At 39.9% G+C, this 15,713-nt stretch overlaps 3 protein-coding genes across 8 annotated transcripts; all 3 read right to left on the bottom strand.

Moving 5' to 3' along the window:
• Positions 1-155: 155 nt before the first annotated feature.
• On the bottom strand, positions 156-5,438 carry LOC103984236 (S-formylglutathione hydrolase). The gene is made up of 7 exons (XM_065108241.1): positions 5,074-5,438; positions 4,125-4,242; positions 3,036-3,083; positions 1,214-1,410; positions 1,019-1,117; positions 841-906; positions 156-534 (listed from the first exon to the last, which is right to left on the bottom strand). The coding sequence occupies exons 1-7, from the start codon at positions 5,218-5,220 to the stop codon at positions 352-354; spliced, it is 858 nt and encodes a 285-aa protein (XP_064964313.1). The 5' UTR covers positions 5,221-5,438; the 3' UTR covers positions 156-351.
• On the bottom strand, positions 5,424-6,991 carry LOC135582451 (putative glucan endo-1,3-beta-glucosidase GVI). Of its 5 annotated transcripts, none has more exons than XM_065108238.1 (3): positions 6,872-6,991; positions 6,623-6,659; positions 5,424-6,469 (listed from the first exon to the last, which is right to left on the bottom strand). In XM_065108238.1, the coding sequence occupies exons 2-3, from the start codon at positions 6,657-6,659 to the stop codon at positions 5,520-5,522; spliced, it is 987 nt and encodes a 328-aa protein (XP_064964310.1). In that variant the 5' UTR covers positions 6,872-6,991; the 3' UTR covers positions 5,424-5,519. The 5 variants fall into 5 exon arrangements, with proteins under 5 accessions (XP_064964310.1, XP_064964311.1, XP_064964312.1 ...); XM_065108239.1 differs by having other exon boundaries at positions 6,623-6,661; positions 6,869-6,925; XM_065108240.1 differs by having other exon boundaries at positions 5,424-6,460; positions 6,872-6,909.
• A 646-nt stretch (positions 6,992-7,637) lies between these two features.
• LOC103984233 (probable calcium-transporting ATPase 9, plasma membrane-type) lies at positions 7,638-15,347 on the bottom strand. Of its 2 annotated transcripts, XM_018826277.2 has the most exons (7): positions 14,912-15,344; positions 12,875-12,929; positions 10,857-12,796; positions 10,529-10,687; positions 9,543-9,714; positions 9,143-9,441; positions 7,638-8,252 (listed from the first exon to the last, which is right to left on the bottom strand). In XM_018826277.2, the coding sequence occupies exons 1-7, from the start codon at positions 15,086-15,088 to the stop codon at positions 7,950-7,952; spliced, it is 3,105 nt and encodes a 1,034-aa protein (XP_018681822.2). In that variant the 5' UTR covers positions 15,089-15,344; the 3' UTR covers positions 7,638-7,949. The 2 variants fall into 2 exon arrangements, with proteins under 2 accessions (XP_018681822.2, XP_064964305.1); XM_065108233.1 differs by lacking the exon at positions 7,638-8,252 and having other exon boundaries at positions 9,177-9,415; positions 14,912-15,347.
• Positions 15,348-15,713: the final 366 nt, after the last annotated feature.

Raw genomic sequence — 15,713 nt, 5'->3', positions numbered from 1 at the left:
GTTCTGATGACAAAGTGATATGAGACTATGGCAGACATGTCCAAAGAAAATGAATGGGCTTACCTTAATGTTCCCTTCGCTCCCTGATCAAGTAAACATCAACCAGTTCTCGACTTCGTTGATGTTTAAGATTTAGAAGGAAGACGAGGCCGAGAGAGATTAATATGCGGATGATATGGAAATAGAAGAAGGTCAGACTTACTGAGTTGTGACCAGAAGGCAGTCAAATATCTGGTTCACAGTTGGAACAAGAGCATTGAAATAGTTGTAAGAGTACTTCTACAAGTGAATTCTACACATCTGCCGCATCCTGAGATCCCATGGCATGAAGTCTATTTTGCGACCACGGACTCAAGCACATTTAAGAGCTTTGGCATGGTGGTGGATGTGATCGTCGATGAAGGTCGAAATGAAGTAGTAGGAATGGTCATAGCCAGGTTGCATCCGAAGCACCAGCGGGGCATTTGCACCCTTGCAGGCATCCTCGAAGTTGTGGGGCAACAGCTGATCGTGAAGGAACTTGTCATCCTCTCCCTGTCCAGCAAAGCATAGTTTTCGGTCATTGGTCTAAGACATACAATATGACCGATGGCATAGTCTATAAGCTTCCGAGAATTTGTTATCAAGGTTTGAGATCACTATCTTCTAGATAGAATCATGTTCCAAGAGTTGACAGCAGTTGATTACTGGCAATTACATGTTCTAATTACATTAACGATCTGAACACATATTTACTGTAAACATATTAATCATGAATACCTGTACAACTCAATAGAAAAAGAAAAGCAACAATTGGTACAGATAGCAAACACTCAAAAACAATCAAAATACTATAAATACCTGGTCAATTAATATAGGAGTCGAAATTTTGCTGCACTTTTCAATTAACAAGGTGGCATCATATTCCTGAGAGGAATTAGAAAGGCGCTTAAAACCCGAAATCAGAAAAAGAAGGAATACACTGTTAACATTCTCAAAGTTATAAAATCAACCGAGGGGTCTATTGCAGGGATCTCACCTGCCAGTCAGATTTATCGCTGCCCAAATAGTTTGAAAAGGCCTTCTGGCCCCATGGGCAGTTTGTGGGATTGGTGATAGGTGCAAAAGCAGAAACTGCCTGAACAAAGTATCAAATAATGAGAATGATGAATGTTGAAAAATCAAATCAAGTATTCTACTTATTCTTGAGTTGAGTATCAAGTCCACAGAATACCTTATATTTTTCAAGGTTTTTCAAGTAAATGGTCAGCGCACCATGGCCACCCATTGAATGCCCAGAAATTGATGCCCTTGATGTATCAAGTTGTTCAAAATTTTCACTGAGGACTTTTGGTAGCTCCTTAACGACATAGTCATACATACGCCAATTTTTCCACTTCTCTTCCTTAGCATTTAGATAAAATCCAGCACCTAACAATGGAATGAAATATAAGGCACACAAAAATCGATAAATATACTTGTTTCAGAATGTTTGTGTAGTAATTGTTACTCGGTGAGAAATTGAGCAAATACTAAGCATTTCTCAATATCAACCCGTGTCTTACTGAAAGTTCAGTGTTCCAGTATACCAAGGAAGCATAAATTTTCCTTATTTATCAAACATATGATTGCAGTAAGTTCCAAAGTTTATGTCAGGATTTGAAGTTTCAACTGGTACCCACTGAGGTTGAAATGTATAAAAATTCAAGGAAATATTGCCCCCAAGGAGTTAAATAGATATCTTAACATATGAACTTTCATGTTTTCTGCCTGAAACCAACAATTCATATATGGAGATGTATTTTAACAGTAAATTAACATCTTAACACATTGAGAAGTTCCTATTTCAAAACTTGTAAATTTTCTTATTTTTATTTGTTCATAATGCTTCCATTTTATATGATCGTTGAGAGAACCACTCCAAAATAGCCAAACCTAAGCAATAGGCATGTGCAGATTTATACACAGTTTACTAAAAAATGATCAAGCAAGAAATTTAAAAATCCTAGTTTCGAAATTGCGCGGGATTCCTGCGAGAATCAAGAATTTGGACCTGCACGGCTAAACTGATCTCCACATGCACCAAATTCAAACTGCATATTGGATCACACAAATCCATATTTGCATATTACCTAGATATTTTTATGTCGAAGCCAAGGTCCATATCTATAGAGAGAGAGAGAGAGAGAGAGAGAGAGAGAGAGAGAGAGAGAGAGAGAGAGAGAGAGAGAGAGAGAGAGAGAGAGAGATTCATCACATTATTCCACTATACTGTTTATGATTTGCATAGCATCTACACCTTGGATTACATGAAATATGAATTATAGCTAATTGTTTTTCTAAACAATAGAGTAACATAAAGTTGTACACTAAGAAATGTATTAGTCAGCTCGTTCATATACATTAAGATTGAGACAACATTTCCAATCTATACATTAAGAGGACCTAATATTTGCTGATTTACAGAATATATGACAACATTAGTATGCCATTTGTTACACACAAAACTATTTTATTTTAATGATACTGAAAATTTATAATAAAATCATTTTTTCTAAAATGACTTTAACTTGAATATGATCATCAGGCATATTAAAAGGTCACACATTGATGTAGGTACACTATTGCAGGAAACATCTGCAAGCTCATAGATTCAACAAGGAAAAAATCAGAAAAGTAATTCCAAGATTAACCAGGAATATGTTCAAAATCTGCTCAAAAGTCGAAAATCAAAGTCAGATAATACACTGGAGAAGTTTACATCACTTATTAGTATCCTTGTCACTTCAATTTTTCTTCAGGTAGTGGAACAGGTTTCATGGCAGTGTCATTTTCTCCAAAAGGTAGATCAAATTAGACATCTATCTCAGTTGCAGTTCATAACAAAATAAAATAAGTTCAAACAAAAAAATTTTACGAAAAAAATTGAAGAACAACTATCCTATTCCAAATGTTCTTCTCAAATTAAGTGTGAAGGAAATAAATCAACCATTTGCTCATTGTGCTAAACTAGATTGTATCAAATATCAAAATATCAATGAGGTTTATACTCCTACCTACACCAAAATCCCAGCTATCTGCTTCTCCTTCTATGTTCAGTCCCCCTGCATCGAACATAAAGAAATATAAGTTTAAACTGCATGACGCTAGGAGAGCTTACTGTGAACTTAAACAGCCCACTTGTGGTAGCAGTGGAAAAATGACAGCATCAATACTTGATTAACAACAACAAAGAATGGTGCCAATGGAAAAAAAAGAAAAGGTAAGCGTTCCTGAATAAAAAAGTTTTTGATGATTAGGGAGGTTAGTATTTGCAAGGTTGTTCCACTTGTTCTGGAAATGAGCAATAAAACTCATTTCCAAAAGATAATATGATAATGGTTTGCCAAATTTGTAACCATCATTCAATTTGCATAATTATAAAAGAGAATTTTGTACTACAAAAAGTTGAGGAGAAAATATGCATGAAAGAGATTTTTTTTAAAATGATTTTGTTGAGCAATAGAAAAGGACCAAGAAAGAACCTGACAAATACTTTTGGAGGGATCAGGATGTTCCCAAAGAATTGCAATTTATTAAATGGCTACAGAGAAATTCTAATATGTAAGTGAAACTTTTATAACCCGAAGTCCTACATTCAGTTATTTCTCATTTATCTTCTTTTTCCTTTTGCCTCTTTCTTTACCTCAATGCACCTCCAGAACTTTCTCATTTACCAGTCACTTTTTGTATATACATGGAAGTTAAATGCGTGAACATAATATTAATCTTCAGTCAACAAGGTAAATAGTATTTTTGACAACTTAGCCATCTAAGATTGTGAGTTTTAAAGCAACCATATAAATAGTAATGAATCAGCTACTATACCAACAAAATCACAATCAAACTATGATATCAGAGTGTAGGACATCAATTAGAACAAAAAAATCTGGTGAACGCTTCCTGAACAAGTATATCTCATAAGTCCTCTGTAAAGGTCATGAAACTTTCTGACTCAATGCCATATAAATACCAGACATGAAGATCTAGAAAGTAAAATTTCAATATGACAAATAGATAGCTAAATTATAATAAGAAATAGGCAGATACACAAAAATCTATTGAAAAGAATACCAGGTATCGTTCCACTCTAACTGGTAACTTACTTGGAGATGTATCGGGAGCAACTAAAGCAATGCCCTCACCCGAAGCTGCCCGCTGTGCTCCAGACTTCATAATAAAATTCTCATCCGTACATGACAGGCCAGAGAGCCAGTAAAGGATCTGAAAAAAGGGCGGATACCAGTATCTAAGCAGCAGAGGATGCAGCGGAAATAATGTTTTCAGCAGATCGACTAACAGAACAGCCATGAAGGCAAAATGTCCAGTATTTACATCATCATGAAACCAACAGAAGAATAAAAAGTGGCATAATATTTATTGAAAATATTTTTTATAACAATATTCAGATAGCAAGCATCATGAATGACAAAGTAGCTTGAACAGAATAAACATCTTCATGTGAGACACAAAAACAATATATGGGACTCACTGATGAAACCATTTTATAGCAGGCAATTCAGCAGAATTTTTTATCTATTAGTTCTAAGTACACATGGTGGATAAGTAAATTAAGACATTATACTTCACGCAGAAGCAAGAGGAAAAATTTTGGGGTTACAAATTCAGCAAAAAAAGAAAAATTGCTACAATAAGCAAGACGAAGCAAAGTCATAACGCAGATCGTACATCTGTAAATAAGTGGCACGAAAAATCGATCATCAAAGTTCAGATCCAGCTATTGTCCAAGGTTCGAAACCGGAATGGGGCATCGATCGGAATGTTCCCATTCCAGGTCCCATCGACATGCGAGAATACATCCAGAGTTGTTATTTGGGTCACAAAAGAAACCACTTTCACGCCAGACCTTGGAAGGCTGGTGATCCAGTCATCTGAAGACGCAAGATCCATCCAATTCGAGGAATTGGGATCCAGAAGTATTTTCCTTTTCATGTTTTGACAACGGTAAATCGAAGCCATGGACAAGAAACCCAGGTAATATCAAGAAATGCACGATAACTGAGACTCCACGAAGGGGGGAAGGGCGGCGCGTACAGGGAACTTCTGGGAAGGGGAGGACGGCGGGGGGAAGTAGACGGTGAAGGTCATGGAACATCCCAGCGTGGGGCTGAAGTGGCGGTACCGACGATTGTACCCTCCGAACATCTTCGAGTTGCTGATCTCCGTCGGCTTCTCCTCCATCTCCGCGTCGGTTTCCTTCTCAGGAGGGCAGTCTGCGGCGTGCGGTGGGAGCCTGCGGAGGCACTAAATGATTCCCGCATGTCACATGAAGCCACTCACAGTAGCCTAGAAATGGGACCCATAATTCTTTCAGCTCAGCCCACCAAAATGGGCTGGGGATGGGACCCGTAGGGCCTTTCGGCCTAGTCCGATCTACTATTGGGTAAGAAAAGTGGGTGTAGTCGTTTATTTCTTTAAATGTGGAAAACACACATCTCCCCCATCATATCACAGGTGCAGACTACACTCGGGGAGATAATCTAGAAGTCCACGTGGTAGACTTCGGTGGCATCAGGGTAGAACAAGCCGAAGTTTTGCTCCACCCCGGCCGGCTTTTTGTTCTCATTGAACAAGGCGAAGATGTACGTCTCCAGAGGGGATGATGGCCTCTTGGGTGTGCCTCTGTTGGCCCTCACCCTCCCCACCACCTTGTTGTTGTAAGTCCTCGCGTTCTCCCTCGTTGCAGCGAAACCGCCATCGGAAGGCCAGCCCGTCTCGGAGATTATCACCTCCTGCAGGCCACGCCCGCCCACCTTCTCCAGCGCCGAGTACATGGCGTCGACCATGGCATCCAAGAGGTTGGCATAGCCGAGAGAGCCGTCCTGCACCACCGCAACGTCGGACGTGCCGAGCGCGTAGTCCAAGCGGATGTCCCTGGGGTTATCAGCGTATGCGAAGTAGGGGTAGACGTTGACGAGCAGGGGGTAGTTATTGGCCGCCAAGAACCCCACGACCGATGCCATCACTGGCCGCGCCGCATCGGAGAACGCGCCTTGTGACGGCGGGTACGAGACTCCGAGCGTCGCCATGTGCACGGCCGTCGTGACGGGGATGGCCAGGGCAGCAGCCCGCAGGGCGCGGTCGAGGTTGCGCATCGCCGGGAGGACGTACTCGGCCAAGCCGCCGGGTATGATCTCGTTCCCGGCGCATATGCATCGGAATCGCACGTCTTTGTCCGCGTGGGGTTTCACGTTGGTGTTAACCCACTGGGCGGCGAACGGCGGGTCGCTCGCCAGCCGAGGCAGGTCTTGGTTGAAGGTGCCGAGGATGACTGCGATCCCGGAACCACGAAGAGCTCGCAAGGCAGCTTCCTCCGGATGAAAGAGGCGAACTTTGTCGATGCGCCTTGATCGGCAGAGGCTTACCACCACCCCTTCCGGCGGGAGGTTGTCGCCGTTCATCCCCCAGTTGACACCAATCCCTGAAGATGCTGCATCAACATCGAGTTGGGAGCATAATGAATATACTAGAATTTTTTTTTCTTCTCTTTATTATTATTATTATCATAAAATTGACTTTTAGAAAGCAATACGATTGACAAACAAAAATAAACGAGAAATGGAATTCAACATTAAAAGATTACCAGCAGCAGTTGCGGCAACGCAAGACTCTGATGCCATCTGCATGCGAACAAAAAGTTGTCAGGTCATCAACTATACGAACTCGGAAATTGTCTTACTTTTCGCAATAACTATTAAGGGTAAAAAAGTCGCTTGATTTAGCCAGTGAAGATTTGGACTTATCATAATGAAGAACAAGCAAGTGCGAGAAGGCAAGAGGTCGAGAGATGATATAGACAAAGCTAGAGAGATGAAAGAGAAGCTATCCTCACAACTACGAGGAGAGATCGGACCGTCGTGCTGGATGTGAAGAGGGACGAAAGCGGGGGTGGGGATCTATATAGAGCTCCTTCTTGTTCAAACGTGTGCAAGAAAGTAGAGTTAAGGCGACGACTTCGATACAACTTCAGTCGAGCACGGCTTCTCCTACCTTCTCACCATGTGATCCACACCTGGCGAGTAGACTAACTCATATATCAAGCAATAAAACAAGCAGAGAGAGAGAGAGAGAAGTATTATTAGAAATTATTGAAACAGATGCAATAAATTAAGAAAAGAGACCGAAATACCAGACAGAATAAACAATTAAAAGTAGGAAATATATATTTAGCAATTCCACTTGCATTATAGATCACCAGCTAATTACGTGTTGGAGGAGTTCGGATTGAGGGCGATAGAGAGAGAAAACAATAGGTGAGCTGTCTCACGACAATAAGTTTGACGAGAAAAATCCATGTGATTGGGCACTTGAGATAAAGTCAATGCATGGAGGATGTTTGAATAGGAAAACAGACGCCTAAGTGGGTTTGTGGGATGGATGCAGGAATTCATTAACAGGAACCTTATCCATTCACGTACGCTTCATTTCTCCTCCATTGATCAACCACTATTAGACTAGAGGATAGGAACAAGACTTTTCTTGTTGTTTTGTCCTCCTGGGAATAAATGATAATCTAGTTTACATAAATTCAGAGAGGAATACCAGAAAAATTAATGCAGAAGGGATATTCATGCAACATTTTTGAATAACTATTAACGTCAATCGAAATTTCAAACGTTATAATTTTGATAAGGATTAAGTGTTAAAGGAACTAATACAATACCTTGAAAGTGAATTCTTTTAAGTTGTACCAAAGTTTCAAGATTTAGATTTACTCGATATGGTACGATACTATATATCAAACGATATACGTTCGATATACCAATCGATATATATATATATATAGTTAGTTAAAAATATTTGACAACATCGCCTCACTTCTCCTAAGGCGAGTCGACGTCGCTATAAAAACGAGACGACGTGCCCATGTTTTGCACGAGTTTAGACTATATATATAGATACCTTCTTGCTTATACTGCTTCTGGACCGCCAGGAAGTGCCTCATAGCCGTTCTGGCCATGAACGCGGTTTGATTGGACAGGAATGCACTTTAAGATTACCGCAACAATCAAGCTGATGGAACCAATCAGTAGGCTGAGCAACCATAATTGCCAGCCTAATGGCACTGTGCTTGCAAAGGTTCCGAGGAACTCCACTATGATCACTTGGAATGCCACTGTGGATGCCAAGATGGTCACAAAGATCCAGTTGCTGAGTATCCCACGGAGCACATTGATCCTCTCCATTTCAAGGCTGTTTATTTCATTGAAGACCTGTGCAGTCGAAAATGATTCACAATTATCAAGCAGAGTGAAGAGGAAAGTAATAAATCAGAATGAACAATCACTGGTTTTCTTATTCTCAAAAATCAAGCTCAACCTATATGTTAAGCATCATTTGATAATATTTACCATCATCCTGTAGTAAAATCTGGTCGTTTGGAACAACAATATAAAAGTGCTTGTTTCTCTTCTAATTCTAAACCACCTCGTAGCTGAATGGTTATATTAAGACCAAGTTGCCTACACCATAAGTTTTATGTGGCATGTACAGGAAATGACTCATTGCCATCCTACTATTGTCTTATGGGATTTTACATTTATATCTTGAACTTCAACTTGACTTTTTGTTGAAAAGTTGGGAAACTTCCAATGGTTACTTTTTCTTATCTTGGAATCAAGGAGCTAATTAAGTTGTCATTAGGAAAACCACACAACAAGTAGAATCCAAGCACCCATTTTAAAACTCTTTTAATCTCATCAAGATCCATTGTAAGTCTGTCAATTGAAGTGACCTTGTATGTAAGGTGGCCTGTATCTAAGCATAGCCTATTGCTGTAATCTTTGCCATCTGGTTATCTCGGTCTAAGCCACCACACTATTTTGGCTTAATTGTTCATGAGGACCTGATCGTGTATTAGGGTTAAGGGCTATGGTTGATGTTAGTCTGAAAAATAAATGGTGTTGTATCATCTTGAGGTATAAGTTGAAAGATATTTCCTTGATAAAATTTTCTTCTCTATCCATCTCATGAGCAAACTATATTGCAGGAGTCAAAGCATAAACGTATTCAGCTAAATTTGGTCCCAAGAACTGGACACTATTTCTGCTTTATACCTTACTAGCCAGACAAAAGCTACTGGAAACCAAATAGAAACTATTACCTGGCAGAAGACGAATGTGTTGAATATAAACGTGTTGAGAATGGTGTCAGAATCTGGACCTTCGATTCTCAGAAGTTTTTTCCCAACAAACATCAGAACTCCTAGAACAATCAGCTGATATATACTCTGGCCAATTATATTTCTCCACATGATTTTGGTAATGAAGCTTTCATTCCGCCCAACAGGTGGTCTTTCCATCATATTGTCGTTTGGGGGCTCTGTTGCTAATGCCAGAGCACCTAGCGTGTCCATAATCATGTTGACCCAAAGCAACTGGACAGCCGTGAGAGGGGCATTACCTAGAGTTAAATGTTGTGTAATTTAAATGCGGAGTAACTTAAAAAACAGTCCTCTACACAATAAAAAAGACATAATTACCATCAATAAAGATCAGGAGTACCTGTGATGCATGCAGAAGCAAAGTTGAGCATCAGAGCAACCACGTTAACTGTTAGCTGAAACTGTACAAACTTTTGGATGTTGATATACACTGCACGACCCCATTTTGCTACATTAATTATAGATGTAAAATTGTCATCCAACACAATCACATCAGCACTCTCTTTAGCTACCTGCACATGACATGTAATCCAAATTTATGAGCTAAAGACATACAAGGAAAAGATCATTTTTGTAGATAATTGCATCAAAGCTAGCTATTTAGAGAGTTGAAACATGAAATCATGATCCCGTACAAGACAGACAAGTCTCGTGCACCAGAGCAAAAGCCAAGAGCAGTTTACAGATTTTCGTTTCTCCGCCAGACGAGTCTCACTTAATATTTCTTTAGGCATGTTTATGTCTGCCTATGTACATAAAGAAATGACATCATAATGACCTTCAGCTACCTTTGTTGATCACCTGTCACTTCTTTCCTTCACATATGCTAACCAAAAACTACTTTTGTTGTTCACATATTTACCGTTATATAAAAAAATAAGACATAAAATTGGAAATTGCATTCTGATACGAAGGCTTTTTATTATTAGGTAAACCACTTTCTACTGCATTCTGTATAATTGTAAAGGATGATCTTAGTTTAGTCCTAAGCATTGTTAAGGATGTTGATGTTGTTGTTGTTGCAGGCGATCCTGTGAATAAAAAATTGCAAGTCCAGAAGCTTTGCATGGTTCTTTGTTGCAGGCAATCCTGTGAATAGAAATTGCAACTCCAGTTGCTTTGCATGGTTCTATGTAAATGGGGGTCACGGTCTTATTAGATGGTAAAATTATCCGAAAACATCGACATTCATACAAGTTATCCAAGATTATTAAGGATAACAAATTTGCAATAGGCTCAAGAAGACGATATAACATAATAAGGGCTCTTGTAATAGATGCCATGTGTTATTTGAAAAGGTACCTCAGAAAAGGAAGCAAACTATACCTCTGTGCCAGCAATACCCATTACAAGACCAATGTCTGCCTCATGTAGTGCTGGAGCATCATTAGTTCCATCACCCGTCACTGCTACAACTTCATTAAACATCTTCCTCAAGTTTGCCACTAAAGTATGTTTGTCTAAAGGCAAAGATCGGGCCATTACCTATAAATGACATACATTTTTATAGATGGCCAAGTAAAAAGTAGAATAAAGCAGAGCCACAACATATAAGTTGCATATTCAAGGTTCATCACAAGTTGTCTGATGATTGAAGAAGCAAGAGAGAGTAGGTTAATGTTGCCGGATAATCTTTGCAATAAACATAAGGTACCTGAATTTTTGGTATTAGATCATTCATCTCTTCAGGACTCCTGCTTCGAAATTCTGATCCTTCTATGGCCAAACCATCCTCCGTCAGTATGCCACACTCTTTTGCTATGGCTTTAGCTGTGTTTATGTTATCTCCGGTAACCATACGCACTTTGATACCAGCAGCTTTACAAGTCTGGACAGCTTCCTTGACTCCTGGGCGCACTGGATCTTTGATGCCAAAGACAGCAATTAGTGTGTAACCAGAAGCAGGAATTTCTTCCAGATCTGCATCTTCACTTATATCCTTAAAAGCCAAACAAAGTGTTCTTAATGCTTCACAGGCAAAACTATTAATCACATTCATCATATCCTCCCTTTTCTTTTTGGATAAAAAAATTGTGTTTCCATCACTATCAATGATCTGGTCACACATTTGCAGGATAAGTTCAGAGGCACCTTTGCAGAAAGCACGTGTCCCTCCACCAGGTAATGTAATGAGGACAGACATTTTCTTTTTAACTGAATTAAAAGGCTCAACTTTCAATTTTTTGCAGTCCTGATGCTGAGAATCTACATGTCCTTCTAACTCCAAACCAAACTCTAACAATGCTGTTTCTGTTGGGGTACCCAGTATTGTGTTTTTACCATCTTTTCCTCTTACCACCTCTGAACCACTATTCAGAAATATACATTGCAAAAGGACTACTAGAACATTTTCAGAAATCACAGACTTCAGATAAGCAGCAGTCTCACTGCCCCTAAATGATTTGGATACTTCACAGATCCATATCTTATCAACAATCATGTGGTTAGTTGTTAACGTGCCAGTTTTATCAGTGCAAATACAGTTAGCAGATCCCATTGTCTCACATGCTGATAAATGCCGCACAAGTGCCTTCTCATCCATAAGTTTTTTCATCGCAAAGGCAAGACTCAATGTTACAGCCAAAGGTAGCCCTTCAGGAACTGCAACAACAATTATAGTAACAAAAACTGCAAAATAGTTTACTATTGTCAAAGCATCATTTGGAAACCATTTGAAGCCAGTGTGGGATAATAACTTCTCAGATATAAACCTTACTAAAAGGATGAAAAATGTCAGTGTTGCAAATGCTAAACCAATCTTCCCAATTATTGTCGCAACACCATTGAGCTTAACCTGCAGAGGTGTTTCGTCTTCCCCACCTTGACTCAATGTCTCCATTAACTTCCCCCACTCGGTCTTCATTCCAACAGAAGTAACCAGCATTCTGGCGGATCCATCTTGCACTTTAGTCCCTGCTAGCAGAAAAGGCTTTTCATGAGAAACATATACTGGCTCACATTCTCCGGACAAGCTTGATTCATCTATCAACAAAGCATATCCAGAAACATATAGCCCATCTGCTGGAACTCGATCTCCAATTGAAAGATGAACAATATCTCCAACCACTATATCATATATAGATACCTTCTGTCTGTAGCCATCTCTGGTTATTTGAATGAAGATTTTCTTCTTTTCTTTCTCCAAATCTCTGAATTGTAATGACTGCTTGTAATCACTGATTGAAGTGACTACGACTACCAAGAAAATGCTGAGAATAATTCCCAGCCCATCATACATACCTTTTGGCCATCCTTCAGTAGCAATGCCGACTACTATAGATATCAATGCACATATCATAAGAATGATTAATGTCAAATCATGTAGTGCATCCCACACAAACATCCAGAAACTTCTTGGAGGCTTCTCAACATATTGGTTGATGCCATAGATGTCCTGTCTGATAGATAAGTCACTTGTTTTAATGCCATAATCAAGTGAAACAGAGACTTCTCTTGCAACCCCATTAACTCCTCCATGGTTCCTCAATCTCTTTTTATCATGTCCTCGTGCAATGGATGCCAATTCGTCAGGGTTTATAAAGTAACCAGCTTTTCTCACCTCTTCTGAAAGTTGATGTTCAGCTTTTGCACCAGCTGCATTTAGGTTAAAAAGAAATTGATAGTCAGACTTAAACAACCGCACTTTATATTTTCAGTGGATGAAGTTCATACCATCAATAAATTGTAGAGCAGCCTTTTGCACATAAAGAGCAACACGAATTTTTTCCTGTTCAGATAACAAACCACAAGTACATTATTCCTCATCATTCACCGTATGGTGTTTCAACCAACGTAACAAAGTTACAAAGTCAATTGCAAACAAACAACTGCTAAACAGCAAAGCAACTGTTTTGATAAACCAGCATAACAAGCTAATGAGATCTTACAATCTGTAAAACTTAGTTGCTATGTGTGCATGCAATGTCTAAAACTGTGTTCTCAGTACGAAATACGTTGCATGGATTAAAGATCATTATCGAAGACCATACAAGTTGTAACATTAACATGAGCACCAGTCCGCTTCTGAAAATATACTTTTTTCACGTGACATTACATGCTAACAATAGTGAAAAGGAGACTGTGCTATGCCTGTCAAATATAGTGGAAACAAGTTGAACTGCATAATAAGGTAAAGTCAAGTTGGAAAGTTAGCATCTTTATTAGGTGAAAGGCTGACCGAAGTAGTTCTTTATTAAGAGACTGTTACAAGTCTTGCTTTCTTCTCCTTGAATAGTCAACTCAACTTTTTTTTTCTTAATTTTCCTTAAAAGGCCCTCATTTATCAATTCCCTCCAAGTTCAAATGCAGAAAAAAAAGGTTTTATTGAGCTAATCCATACAAATGTACTAAAGTAATAATTAAAGATGAAGCTCGCCACAACAGCAATTCCAAACTATAATGAGTATTTTTATCACGATAAAGACGGCCAAAACTTAATTACAAGACATATTTGAAATACAAAATCCCATTTCTTTTTTCTTCACGGCCAAAATTTGAGGTCTGTTCTGGCCATGAAAACGCACCTACAACAAAGCACTGCATGTGAGGCCACCGCAGCACTTAGATGACCATACAGATGCTCATGGCCATAAAAATTTTGTTGTTATCTGATATAACAAGAACAGTATAGCGGCTAATACCTAGTGACCCCATCTCAGAAGTGGACCCCTTCCATTCAATGAATGTTTTCATTATTAATTGATCTGTCCTCGTTCAAAGGACATCAGCATCGTTAGTGGATCTGCCCTGCTTGAATATGATAATGACTAATGGTTGAAAGCAGTGGCTTACGACATCCAAAACAAAGCTAGCAAAGATACCCTCTGCACATAATGTAGCAAAAATGGCAAGATCAGGTTTATTCTTTTGTGGCACAGAAAACATATCTATTTCCAAAAGTCTACCAATTGGGAGGGCCTTGTCCCCATGGAACCCATCTCACCAAACCTAAAAGGCCTGAGGTGACATGCACCGTAGGTAAGTCAACTACTACTAATCAAAATCCCGGATTGTTCAAGTTAAACCAACATTCTGAACCAAATTAGATTTTTCCACCATTCCTAAATGTATATATTTTTATTTTTTGGATAGTTTATGCTGTTTTATGATTCGTATAAGTCAAAACACACCTCTCTATCTATCTATCATTTAATCGAAGGAATAAGTGTTAATCTCAAGTATTTTTGCTCCTTATTCATCGGTCAGGTTTTACATCTCGATAAAACCCGGTCATATGGACAAAGGAAAAGGTAGAGTGGCATCAGCTAACGCAACGCGGAAAGTTGCGACTTTTGAAGTCACCCATGAAGTTTCAAGAAAGTTTCCAAGCGTGGAAACTTCAAACGGTGCTTTGTGACGCCGGTGTCACAGCACAGGGTGCAGTGACCACTCAGCGCATGGTAGAAATCCCCTGGTCAGAAGGCTAACTTGCGCGCAAGGGACTAGAGGTGGAGCATCGAACTCCAATCCCACCCATCCCGTTTCAACTCTCTCTGAAAATATTCGAATTTAATCGGGGAAAAAATGAACGAAAATTTTAAGCCGAGAAAGGTCGATTGCGTCCGAAACTTCGTACAAGAAATTCCGCATAGATTGACAAAAAAAAACAGAGGAAAGAGACGACGAAACGAGGGAATTCGATAGTGGACGACTATGCTTTTAATCCTGTTGTTGGTGATCTTTTTTTTTTTTTGGGTTTCGGGCTTTTACCTGGATCTTCCTTTTCTTGGTCTCGACCTCGGACCGCTTGTCGAGATCGGGGACCATGCGGAACCTGCGGCGGCGGTTCTTGACCACCGCCCCCACGGCCCTCCGCCACCGCCGCTGCGCCTCCTCCTCCGGGTTCTTGGCCGCCACCTCGAAGTTCTTCTTCAAAAAGCGCTCCATGCTCTCCCCGTCGCCCTGATTCCGACCGACAGTATCAAGCAAGCAGGAGAGATCGTCCTCCTCCCGTAGGGTTACTACTGTCTAGTGGCGCGCGCAAGGGAAGGCTTTGTCTTCGGCAGCGCTCACCAGGGAATTCCATGGGAAGAAGGCAGCTTCAAACATCATCCGCGATGAATCTGCGGGAATCTCTCTCTCTCTCTCTCTCTATCTCTCTCTCTCTCTCCAATTAAAAAGTCTTCGATTACCGCTGCAGTCCGCTAAGCGCTGTCGGTATGCGAGAACGATGAACAAAGGCACGCACGTACTGCATATTTGTTGTGACTCACCTGCCTACCCGCCATTGAGTTTGGAGACAGCAATGGAGCCCAATCATAAGTCACGCACGTACCGAGTTAACAATAGGGGGTGAGTTAGCTCGGTCACGGTAGCGGGTCACGAGTCAGCTTGGGCTCGTGAATGCTTCCCATTATCGAATGATGGGACGAGAGATGGGAACTAAAACTCGACTTAAACATTTTTTTTTTTCTGTCAAATTATCTTAAATTAGATTAAATTGATATCTGAAAAAAAAAATCATGTTACAAAAGGTGTATATAAATATATATATATATATATATATATATAT

This window comes from Musa acuminata, chromosome BXJ2-5 (assembly GCF_036884655.1).
Source record: "Musa acuminata AAA Group cultivar baxijiao chromosome BXJ2-5, Cavendish_Baxijiao_AAA, whole genome shotgun sequence".
Classification (NCBI taxonomy): Eukaryota; Viridiplantae; Streptophyta; class Magnoliopsida; order Zingiberales; family Musaceae; genus Musa; species Musa acuminata.
This window is presented reverse-complemented; position numbering and strand designations above follow the sequence as displayed.

Excerpts from the sequence above, each read along its gene's own strand:
- LOC103984236 (XM_065108241.1), bottom strand. The coding sequence starts at position 5,220 with ATGGAGGAGAAGCCGACGGAGATCAGCAACTCGAAGATGTTCGGAGGG. Across the intron at positions 1,411-3,035 it reads TAGCTGGGATTTTGGTGTAG|GTGCTGGATTTTATCTAAAT; the intron begins GTAGGAGTATAA and ends TTCCATTGTTAG. Across the intron at positions 1,118-1,213 it reads AAAACCTTGAAAAATATAAG|GCAGTTTCTGCTTTTGCACC; the intron begins GTATTCTGTGGA and ends TACTTTGTTCAG.
- LOC135582451 (XM_065108236.1), bottom strand. The coding sequence starts at position 6,665 with ATGCAGATGGCATCAGAGTCTTGCGTTGCCGCAACTGCTGCTG. Across the intron at positions 6,470-6,622 it reads CGTTGCCGCAACTGCTGCTG|CATCTTCAGGGATTGGTGTC; the intron begins GTAATCTTTTAA and ends ATGTTGATGCAG.
- LOC103984233 (XM_018826277.2), bottom strand. The coding sequence starts at position 15,088 with ATGGAGCGCTTTTTGAAGAAGAACTTCGAGGTGGCGGCCAAGAACCCG. Across the intron at positions 12,797-12,874 it reads TGCTCTACAATTTATTGATG|CTGGTGCAAAAGCTGAACAT; the intron begins GTATGAACTTCA and ends ACCTAAATGCAG. Across the intron at positions 9,715-10,528 it reads TGGGTATTGCTGGCACAGAG|GTAGCTAAAGAGAGTGCTGA; the intron begins GTATAGTTTGCT and ends TGTCATGTGCAG.